Source organism: Arachis hypogaea, chromosome 3 (genome assembly GCF_003086295.3).
Source record: "Arachis hypogaea cultivar Tifrunner chromosome 3, arahy.Tifrunner.gnm2.J5K5, whole genome shotgun sequence".
Lineage (NCBI taxonomy): Eukaryota > Viridiplantae > Streptophyta > Magnoliopsida > Fabales > Fabaceae > Arachis > Arachis hypogaea.
The window spans coordinates 125512850-125525759 of NC_092038.1; the positions used below are offsets into that span (position 1 = coordinate 125512850).

General features: G+C 30.2%; 1 protein-coding gene across 1 annotated transcript; it reads right to left on the reverse strand.

Annotated features, from left to right (window-relative positions):
* Positions 1 to 8971: 8971 nt before the first annotated feature.
* On the reverse strand, positions 8972 to 9989 carry LOC112781526 (protein MAIN-LIKE 1-like). The gene is made up of 3 exons (XM_025824547.1): positions 9822 to 9989; positions 9189 to 9697; positions 8972 to 9104 (listed from the first exon to the last, which is right to left on the reverse strand). The coding sequence occupies exons 1-3, from the start codon at positions 9987 to 9989 to the stop codon at positions 8972 to 8974; spliced, it is 810 nt and encodes a 269-aa protein (XP_025680332.1).
* Between the last annotated feature and the right edge of the window lie 2921 nt (positions 9990 to 12910).

Genomic DNA, 12910 nt, shown 5'->3' on the forward strand with positions numbered 1-12910 from the left:
ACCTGCAAAGACACTCCGATGCCTAAGTTAGCAAGAGTGTAAGTAGGTCTTAGAGAGTATTGGACTTAGAGATACCTGAAGGGGTGTCAGGGTATTTATAGAGGCGAGCCAATAACCACCGTTGGTGTAGTGCCATATCTTTAGGGTGGTAACCGTCCCTATTATCTTGGGGAGGTTAAGATATGGCTTTATGAGACGGTTAGAGAGATTTTAGGGGCGGTTACTCATTTGAATGAGTGTTTATCTGCCAGCTAATCTCGCATCCGACCTCTTCTGACCAAGTCGTGGTTGATACCGACTTCTTATGTGAAGGCCGGTACTTAGCTAGGCTCTAATCCTTTAGATTAGGCCTTTTAGTTGGACCCGGGCCTTTATATTGGGCCAGGGTATGAACAGTTGTATTTTTATTGTTGTTGTTTTTCCTGAGACTTTAGCCTCCTATTTACAGATACAAATGGTCAAATATTCAAAGCTCCATTTAATATCATTTTGGCTTGGAAGCTTCATTTCTCATAGGAAAAATAGACATTCACGTCCTTTTAAACTTATCACAACAATAATAATAATAATAATAATAATAATAATAATAATAAATAGAAAAATAGTGTGGCATACGTAATTGCTATTAATATTATGAATACTGGGATCCAACAGGTATTATTATATCTTATTTAAATATTTTTTATTATTTTAAAAAAATGTATTTTTTAAGTTGTAAATTTGAGATTACTAAATAAAACATAAAAATAAAAATTTTATAAGTTATTTACTATTTAGAATGTATAAAATAAAAAATATAAATTAAATATAGTATGATTAAAAGAATTTAAATTATGTTATTAAAATGTGCAATAAAAATACACAATTAAGATAAAAATTTATAAAGTAATTATTTATAAATAAATGTTATTAAATTTATTTAACTTCTCAACCCTATTTACTTTTTTTTGTGAAATAGATATATAAAAATTTATATTTAAAGTACTCTTATTTCATAAAAAAGTCTTTATTTTTATACATAATTTTAATATATATAAAACAATTATATTTTTTTTAATATTATATTTAACATATTAAACTATCTTCAATTTTATTTTTTTAAATTACTAATTTTTATTTTTATCATACCCTCTTTTAGTATTATATATTATTTTCTTTAATTTTCTAACTGTTCTCTTCAAAAAAATAAATTAGACAATCTTCAACCCTATACATTTTAATAATATTTATTTATAAATAACTACTTTATAAATTTTTATCTTGATTTTGTATTTTTATTGCACATTTTAACAACGTAATTTAAATTTTTTTAATCATACTTTATTTAATTTATATTTTTTATTTCATACATTCTAAATGGTAAATAAGTTATAAAATTTTAATTTTAATTTTTATTTAATAACATCAAATTTACAATTTAAAAAAAATATTTTTTTTAAAATAATAAAAAAATAGTTAAATAAAATATAAAAATACCTATTTGATCTCCAGTATTCATAATATTAATAACAATTAGATATGTTACACTATTTTTCTATTTATTATTATTATTAATAATGTGTTCTGGAGTGATTTATTTTGTTGTGAGTTATAATATGTACTTCACATTTTTTTTATCAACAAATAAGTACATCTTCAGAACTCATCAATAATGGTCCATCAGCCTCATAATTAACTAAAGTGGTCAAACAAAACATAATTAATTAAGTTAATTGCTGTCAATTACATCTAATTAAGAAAAAAAGTCAAATCAGATAAAAATTTCCTAACCTGACATATCTTTGATAGCAATATAAATGTTATCAGATATTATACTAACGTGTCTTTATTATCACCATGCCAACTCAGTTCATCACATGATGAAAAAAATAGGCATCTTCATCGTAGCATTGCCCTACTTATTAATCCCTGTAAATACCCGTTTTGATTGTTTTTGTGATCATTCCTATTACTAGCATTCATTGGTTCTAGAGTTATTCTAACCACTTAATAAATTCTCAAATAATCAAAGTTTAGGTTATATCATTTTTATAAAGTCACATGTATCCTTGTTATAACAATATTAATAGAAGATAAATAGATAAACACTAAGCTATTGTTTGGATATAAGATGGAAAATAAGAGGAAAGAAAATAAAAAGAAAAAAAATAAGAGAAAAGAAAATGGAAAAAAAAATATTTTTTTGTGTTGTTTAGATGAAGAAAAATAAATAAAAAAATAGAGAAAAAAATTTCTTTTGCTTGGATGTAGGGGCGGAGTTTAGTTAAGACAAGGGGGGCCATGGCCCCCCCAAAACTTTTGATAAAAAAATTAGTAATACTTCTTCAAAAAATAAAAAATTAGTTCAATTGATTCAAATATTTTGCTATGACTTAAAATACCAAAGTTCAATCTTCATCTCTTGCTTTTATTGCATAATAATTTTTAGTTTTAAATATTCAAAACATTTGGATTTGGACTGAACTGAATGTATTCGCATTTCGCAACTCTCTATTCAATAAGCAACATTATCTCTACCTTTGAGTTCAAATATAAAAAATTAGGTATTTTTTATTTATGTAATTTAATATTATTTTATATTTTATTGTTTATTTAATTTAATTTTTTATATGATAAAAATATTAGAATATTCAATAAGTATTGATATTATTGTATTTGTATAAATTGATAAAAAAAATTCAATAAATATTATAAATTTTAATATTTGTAATTCTAACTTATTTTTTACATATTTTAGAGGATATATATTCAAATTTTTATATAAAATAATCGTGAAAAATCAAAGAATTGATGCATTTTTTAAGAAGAAAGCTAATATTCAAGAAGGAGAACATATAACTTTTACAATATCAACACATATAGATAGTTCTTCTATTTTAATGAATCACGAAAAAAGTGAGATACAACCTCCAAAAATTCAAAGAGTTGCATTTGATGAGTTTGACCTTAATTTTTTGGAACGAGACCCTGAAAAATGGATTTAAATTTGGCAATATTTCCCAAATCAGAAAGATGAGGTTAGACGAGTTTATCTTAAATGGGATTCATATCAAAAGCATCTTGACAATTATTTTTCCCAAAATTTTGTTTCAAGCTCCGACACTACGTTGGATGGAAAGAAAAGTAAGAAGAGAAAAAATTATAATAGAATAAAATTATATTAATGTTTTTATATATTATATATAAATTATAATTCAAATGCTAACTCTGTATTTTTACCTATGTTTGTACTTTTGCATCTGTTTTTTTTTTTTTTTGCAACTTTGAAGAGAAAAAATTTACATAAGTTCTACATACACTTTTATGTTTTTCATTTAATTTCTTTGTTGATCTGAACAATGAAAATTTGATTTTTTCATCCATTTTTTTAGCATTTTATTTTCCTACAAATTCTTCTAATATAAACAATGCATAAATAAGTCACATTTTCATATATATAATAATAACTAATATCACATATTAGGTTAATTTACGTTGATAAACCAAAGTCACCCTAAAATTACCAGAATCCTCCAAACCCAAAAATATTATCTAGTTGTCTCCATTTACATTTCTATATAAATCAAATTTAATGAATTTTCTAAATCGAACCTAGAGGATTCAAATTTCTTGACATTGTGATTCGAAAGTAAATTGAATTCAAATAATTCGAATTATATCATCCCCTACTAAATCGAATGTATAAATTTCGATTTATATGATTAATGCTAAATCGAAGGAATAAGGTTCAATTTATATTCACTTAGTAGCAATTTATCTCATTGTAAATCGAATCTCCTATATTTAATTTAGTAGCATAGATAGCATCCAAGTAATTCGAATCTTATAGATTCGATTTACTACAAAAACACATAATTCGAACTCCATAAATTTGATTTAAATAGATATGTAAATTGAAACATGCACGTAGCCTTTTTTACTTTAGGGGATATATGTAAAACTGGTTTGCAAATAGTTTATAAAGGTGATTTACTCCATATATTATAACTTGTGAAATCATAATATTTTGAGAAGTGATGTATGTAAATCTCGTTAAAATCGGTAAATAATTAGTCAATAATTTAAATTTTAATTAGAAAAATAAAAAATGCAAAACTAATATCAAAATATGATAGAGCTCGTCAAAAACGAGAATTTCGGCGTACGCGTGTCTTGCTGTTTACTCCATGCGTGCGCGTGACCCACACGTACGCGTGACCACTGCCTGCTGGAAAATCGGATTTTGGCTATTTTAAACCAAATTTCCACTTCTAAACCTCCATTTTCTCCTTTTAAGACCTAAAGTATAGTACTAAGTCCAGTAGATAAATGAAGCTAGGAAAATAAGATAACTTGGGGGTGAAGTAAGGGGTAAATGATGGCTTATATGAAGAAGATAAGAATATTAAAGAAGTTTAATGCCAAGGATTGATAATTGATGATGTATTGGTTATGAAAATAAAAGGCTTATGAATGATGATATCTGAGATACGGATTTTCCTGGGTAAGAACCGTGGCTTGCCACCACGTGTTTCAGGTTGAATCTCGATACTATGTTGACCCTACATCGTAAGGGTGACCGGGCACGTATAAATTTTCGGGTATAGATAGCCCCCATTGAGTGATTTGAATGATAATTGATTGTGAAATCTATGCATAGACTCTTGGGGATGCGCGACGGGAGATAGTCTAAGGTTTTCGAACTTGTCGGGTTGGCTGGATAACTGATAGATGAGCCTCATCAGACATAGGACAGGCATGCATCATGTGCACTTGTTTGTTTTGATTGCTATGCATTTCCTGGGTTTGCTTAATTGAATATATACTTTCTGCTACCTGTTATACTTGCTACTTGCACTATCTGCTTATTACCTGTGTGTGAACTCATTTGGTTGCTTGTCTCTACTGAATTTTGGATGACGGAGGGACGGAGGAAAGGGTGAAGTGGCTTGGTGTTATGTTAGGTTTTAAAAGTGAGTAAGTTCAGGAAATATTAGGTTGCCTACCCCTATTTATGGCTTCTGTTTAGAAATTAAGTTTGATAACTGATATGACGGAGTTTTAGGATTGCCTCTGGCATTCCCAAGACCTTATTTATTATACACGTGAGACATTTACCATGTTGAGAACCTCCGGTTCTCATCCCATATTGTGTTGTTGTTTTCAGATGTAGGTCGAGAGGATCCTCGCTAAGCGTCTGGATCTTTGAAGTGAAGTAGTTCCTGGGTGTATTTTGGGTTTCTGTTTATATATATGTATATATGTGTTTAGCTTACTCTCCAAGTAACTTGTGTATGCTGCTCCTCATAGAGGTTAAGGGAGAGATAGGAGCTTATTTTGGTACTTTGATGTATTTTGGGATACCTATATATATATATATATATATATATATATATATATATATATATATATATATATATATATATATATATATATATATATATATATATATATATATCATCTGACCAGTCTTGGCTTTGCAGACTGAGCCAGGAGCTATTTATGTTGTATACTTGGCCTTCTTTTACTCTCTTGCTTATCCTTATCATTTTTATTAGGTTTCTTAGCACGCAAGTAATCCTATTCCTTGAGCGTTGCGCTTTTTATTTTGTAATTTTGTTTTACCCATTTTTCAAGGCTCCTAGTATATTATCTTTTTCCACTATTATGTATATATTTTACTGTTTAGAGGTCCGTAACACCACACTACCTTTGTTCTACGACTTAAGTGTAAAACTCTGTGTAGTAGGGTGTTACAATGTATAAACAACTTAAATGTTGATAAGTTTGAAAAATTTTAGAAAAAAATAAAAATATCAAAAAGTTACATTTTGATCCATTAGGATTTTTTTAAAAATTTGTCCATGATTAATAACTTTAAAATTAGGACAATTTACGTATATAAATTGAATAGACGAATTGTTTACCCAAACGCAACAATACGGATTTCATCACTTATGTGTCCTGAAACAAGTTTATGTAATTCGTGGAACCCTCCCACGTTTTACAAATTGTATATAAACCGTGGAAGCGTCCCACGGTTTATGAAGTAATCAAACTATAGGAAAATCGTGGTTCCCTGCCACGGTTTATGAAGAGATCGCATTAAACAAAAACCTTTTGGACCCTACAACGGTTTATGAACAAGAGACAAGCACACATCAACCGTGATAAATTTATGTCAAAGTTTTGTGCATGTTATATATATTCCTTAGTTATAATAATAATAATAATAATAATAATAATAATAATAATAATAATAATAATAATAATAATAATAATAATAATAATAATAATAATAATAATCTCCAAACAAATCACTATAATAAAAGTGCTAATAGCTCCCCTCTCTTATTTACTTTCATTTTACATTTCTAAAGATACTGCCAACAAACATGTAATCCTATATTTTTTACATTTAAGATATTATAACTAAAGAACATATATAACATGCACAAAATTTTGACACAAATTTATCACGGGTTGATGTGTGCTTGTCTCTTGTTCATAAACCGTTGTAGGGTCCAAAGGTTTTTATTTAATGCGATCTCTTCATAAACCATGGGAGGCTGACACGGTTTATATTCAAGCTCTCTTCTTCATAATCCATGGCAGGAACCACGGTTTTCCTATAGTTTGATTCCTTCATAAACCGTAGGAGGCTTCCACGGTTTATATGCAATTTGTAAAACGTGGGAGGGTTTCACGGATTACATAAACTTATTTCAGGACACATAAGTAATGAAATCTGTATTGTTGCATTTGGGTAAACAATTCGTCCATTCAATTTATAAACGTAAATTGCCCTTAAAATTATATATATGTTATTTATTTGGGCAATGCACATAATTAAATAAATTGAGTGAATCATTTACCTATATACATAAAACAGAAACTTGTTACGTGCATGTGCATTTTTACTAATATGTAATCCGTGGGAGCCAACTATGGTTTCAAGTTAATACATAAACCGTGGCTACCTGGCATGATTTACTTGTGAATGAAATATATCATAAACCGTGGCAAGCTAACACGGTTTACTAAGGGAGGCAAATGTTCATAAAACGTTGTAAGCAGCAACGGTTTATGAAGTAGTTTGAATAGGCATAAACCTTTGTTAGCTGCAACGGTTTATGAGGAGAAAAATTCTATGTATATGTGAGTGAGATTCAAGCTACTGAAGAGATCATTGTCACAATGGCAAGTGAGGAAGAGAGTTTTCTTGTCTTAGTGCATTGCTTTGGAAAAATTCAAAGAAACAAAAAATATGGTGTGAAGTTCACTGACAGAGAACCACTGAGTGTTTTCATTAATTCATCAAATACTTTGTCAGATTTGAAGAACAACATCTTGCAAAAGTTTGGGGTATTTGGTAGCAAGTGGGTGAAGAAGCTATTCTACAAGATTCCCATTGCAGTTGTCTCGACTGGTGTTAAGTATGATACCTTTGTGCTAGCGGAAGATATTAGGGTTTTATTTCATTGTGTTAGGAGTTTTTCGGAGGTCAGAATACATGAGTTGTTCGCGAAGTTGGAGGTTGGTGTCGATAGTTCTGGGGCATCAGCTCCAGTTCATAGCTCGACTACCGCGGGAGGTGCGTCTAGTTCGATGCCTACGGTCAAACCATCCGTTCCGTTGGTCGCATCCCCTTCATTCGCGGCTGATTTAGATCGAACAGAGGTTGTTGGTTCTGTACCTTTGGTGAATCCAGGGGTCTGTGAGCAGGCATATGAGGTGGGCACCAGTGGTGGCTTGATTCATGATGGGCAAGGCTTTGGAGAACCTGATCGAGTAGAGAATGCAATGTGTGACGATGACTCTGACCAGGAGCCTGTAGATATCATTGGGGACAGCGATGATGACACAGGTGCCAATCCACATACACAGCATTGGCCTTCAAGTTTTGGCACTCAGGAGTACCCTCCACACTTCTCCACTCTAAACTTGGAGGCTCTGGGTCAATAGGCGGACGGTGGTCCTACATCTTCTACAGAATTTTAGATTGGACAATCGTTCCAGAATAAAGATGAGGCTGTGCTGAGTGTGAAAGACTATAGCATCTGTCGAGGTGTTGAGTACAGAGTCATCGAATCAGATCATCTGAAGTATCATGAAAAATGCAAGGAGTTTGGCAAGGGTTGTACTTGGTTGATTCGTGTAGTGCTGCGTGCACGAAAGGGCACTTGGGAGGTTAGGAGGTACAACGGGCCACACACTTGCTTGGCAACCTCTATTTTTAGCGATCACCGTCAGATGGATTACCACTTTATCTGTGCAAGGATTCTTTCGTTGGTTAGGGCAGATGCTGCGGTTACGGTAAAGGTCTTGCAACAAGCTACAGAAGCCGATTATGGTTTCAGGCCTAGTTACAGGAAGGTTTAGATGGCCAAATAGAAGGCAATGGCACAAATATATGAAGATTGGGAAGAGTCGTATGCGGATTTTCCACGTTGGATGCTAGGGGTACAGTCGACCATGGCTAGGACAGTTATTGTGTTGAAGACCTCTCCTGTTCGACTTGGGGGTGAGGTTGATGAGTCAACGGTGTACTTTCATCAAATTTTCTGGACATTTCCACCTTGCATCGAGGCATTCCAGCATTGCAAGCCCCTCGTGAGTATTGACGGTACCCACTTGTATGGCAAGTATGGAGGCACACTGCTGCTGGCGATAGCGCAGGATGGGAACTCGAACATCCTCCCGATAGCCTTCGCTCTTGTTGAGGGAGAAAATGCAGAGTCATGGTCATTCTTTTTGTCCAACCTACGATCGCATGTGACACTACAGGAGGGTATCCTTGTTATCTCAGCACCCTATCCACCTGATGCCACTCAATCGCAGCAAAATATATCAGGCTAGTGATGGCCGTCCATAACCTACGGTGCTCGTCAACTAGTATCTCCGGATGAATAACAGCAACAACCTCGGTAGATGAATAAGGCTCCCACACAAACTGTATCGAAAAAGTTACAGTTAGGTAAGACCATCATATTTAACATAAACCAGTCCAAGTAAGAGCAATAAGTAAATGACTCACATCGTGGACACGCAATCGGTCCAAAGAAAGGCGTGCAGACACCACTCTTTGATCCCCTGCATCATTTCTCGGTAGATATGTAGCCCACCTACAATTTTCATTGAAAACATGTCATAACAAACAAAAACACATGATGTTGAACAAGTTATGTACCAAAAATATTAAACCGTACCTGGATGCAAGCGGAAACCCGAATCCATCAAACCTACTAGGCCTCAAAGTGGGAAACCTCCAGAAAATCCAAGACTGTAGAAGCTGTAGTGGCCCGACCAAGTTAGTAATATTTCTGTTTGTCCCACGACAAAGACATATATACAACCAGGCCAGTGCCGCAGAGTCCCAGCTATATCTGCCCAAGTCATCCAACGATGCCAAATAAGGCAACCAGCGAAGGTGGACCCAGTTTGTGTTCTTGTCCGCAAACAGCCGAGAGGACAACAACATCAGAATATAAGCACGCGCGTATATACGCACGGTCTCCTCACTAGCATCTGCTGGGAGAACCCGGAACCTCTCATGGAACCATGTATAGCACACTGTCATCTGCTTGACTTTACTCTGCGGAGGTAACTCCCCAAACAACTCGTGAAACCACACCCATGCCGGTCTTGTATTTTCCATCAGATTCTCAAACTCAGTCAGGCACCCACTAATGGGCTCTCCATCAATCGGCAAACCCAGCTGATATGCCACATCTTGCAACGTGATAGTGCACTCCCAAAGGGCATATGGAAGGTGTAGGTCTCAGGACACCACCGCTCAATAAATGCGCTAAGTAGAGGCTCATCAATCTAGAACCACTTACTTTCAGCCTAGCCAAATGATACAAGTCCGCGGTCTCCAGATACGGTATAATCCGGTCGTATAAAGGCATATTTTGTTGTCTCCTAACGCCGCTAATAACCCTAGTAGGCTGCAAAATGTGGGTAACAAAATCTCTCAGCATACGACCACTACTGATAAAATCAAACATAGTTTAGGAAAAATTATTAGATACCAACATTGATTTTTTATTTTCTCTAATGATAGTAATAACAATAGGAATAATAACAATACCAATAGGAATAATTCTACTAACTATAACAATGATTATAATACTAACAGCTTCCAATACTAATAAAATTAAAAGTAACAATAATAACTACCATTATCATAATAATAACAAAAATAATAATAGTAATAATAATACTACTACTATTATCAACTCAAAATAACAATAAAAATAAAAGTAATAAAAGGATATTACTACTAATAATAATAATAACAATATTTATAATAATAATAATCACTAACATCTTCGTCGATGTATCCAACCACGTGAGCAACGCCATTTAGTCGGTACAAGCGAGTTTCGTCCTCCATGGCTCCACCACCCAAATCTTACCAAAACCTTCCAACCTCTCCCTCAAACTCTCTCAACCACCGAGCTTTAGCAATTTCTGTTTTGGCACAAATGATCCGTCCTGACTATCAACGGATTATGTATTTTTACTACTTAACATGTAAACCGTGGGAAGTAAAGGGGGTTTACGTTCAAGGCTTCTTCCTCATAAACTATGGTAGGCAACCACGGTTTTATGCCTAGCTTTTTTCCTTACTAATCCGTGGGAATCAGCCACGGTTTACGCCCAATCTCTTCCAAGTATAAACCCTCCTAGCCTCCAACGGTTTATGTAGAAACTAGAAACCGTGGTTAGCTCCCACAGTTTACATAAACATAAATTTGCACATGCACGTAACCAGTTTCTGTTTTATGTAAATAGGTAAGGGATTCACTCAATTTATTTAATTAAGTACATGGCCCTTATTTTATATATATTTTATTTTATAGAGACTTATTATTTTGTTATCAGTGATGTTAGTAGTTATTAAGAGATTTTTACCTTTAAATAAATTATAGAAAAATTAAAAATAAAATTGGTTACTATTTTTCTAACAATTCATTTAGTTTTTAGTTTAAATTAAAATTAAATTATATATTCAATTTATATTTATTTGTTTATCCTAATGATTGTATATAATAGATAATATATTTAAGCATGTTTTGAAAAAAACTATTAAATTTTATATAATTGAAAGTTAACTATGAAATTGAAATTAAGATGAAGTAAAATATAATAAACATACGAGGAGCGAAAGTAAAATAAATAATTAAAAATAAGGTAATAAAATAATTTTTAAAAAAAGTAAAAAAAGATAGAAAAATAATGCATGTAATTGATAAAAATACACTGTAAAAAAATTAGTATAATCAATGAATATAAAAGATGAAAGAAAAAAATTAAGATATATTTTTGTTAAAAAATTCAAAAAAAAAAAAACATTGTAAAGAAGAACCTATTAATCAAGTTTTATGAAAATATTATAAAAAATTTAAAATGTTAATAAATAAAATAGTAACTCCTTTAAGAACTATTAATCAAAATACATAAGAGCACATTCTGATTCCTAGATATAGAAAATAATAAGAGAATAATTCAAATTAAATTTATTTATTTTATTATTAATTAAATAATTTAATGTTTATTTAATTTTAGTCAAATTAAATAATATAATTGAAACATATTGAAACTCTAAAGGTAAAATTAAAATTAAATGTTAAAGATAAAATTAAAATAAAATTGCATTTGCTATCTTGTATTTTTTTTAATAAAAATCTCATTTATATATTTTTAAAATGCATCACTTTAATACAATGATTTTTTTATTAAAAATAAAAATTATAATAAATATCTCATATATTCGTTAATAAATTATATACAAATATTTTTTGAAACATACCACTTTTATTATATAAAAATAACTTAAATACCTTTTAATGTGATTATGATAATTCATTAAGTATTATATTTTTTTAATAATTTATATTTAATAATTTACCTCTAACTTTTAATTATAGTAAAAATGTAAGATATGATGCCAAAAAAAAGCTAAAGTGACATAAATTTTTTACTAACAAAAAACAATATTTTTTTCATTTTTTAGACATATATCTATTTTTTTAAGTTATACATTTTAATTTATATAAATTAATGACAATTAAATGTACAAAAAAATGCTAATTAATAAAGAAATAAAATTTAAGATAAACATATCCTTGAACAAATTGAAATAAAATAAAGATTTTTAATTATGATCATTAATTATAATCACATATATTTACTTCAAGATTTATATTTCGAAAACTCAGTATATTAATATTTTGTATTTTTATTTCTCAATTTTAGATTATCACAAACATTAGTTACTCTCTAATAATGACAATGTTTTTAAAAAAATAAACATAATTAAATGATCTTAAAATTATATAATAATTTTCAAAATAATAAAAAAATATACAATTACCTAAAATATAATATTTGTGTAGTAACTGAAATTTAATTGCCACTAAGAAAGTAACATATAATATCATTTCGTAATCAAATAAGTATTTAATTAAAGAATTTAATATTTATATAATAATATAACAAAATAAATTAAGTTTGAGTTTAACCATAACACGCGCTCAAGTTTAAATTTTTATAAATTAATTTATTTTTGTTAAAGTGAATTGTGCAATAAAAATATTCATAAAAAAATCCATATATGAAAGTAGAAAATAATTTAATTATAAATACAAAATTAAAAAATTATTCTTAAAAATTGAATATGCAGATAAAAAAATAAAATATAACTTACAAAAATTATCTCTAGAATTTATTACAATAAATAATAAAATTGTAAAAGTCATGTATCTATATAAATTAAATTATATTAAATTATAAGATATTTAGATATTTAATTAAGCTAATTAATTAGTTTGTAACTGATTTAATTTAATAATTTAAAAACAATTGAATAACTCTTTTTAGAAATATGTCAATCTAAATAATATAGATTGAAGATAAAAAAATA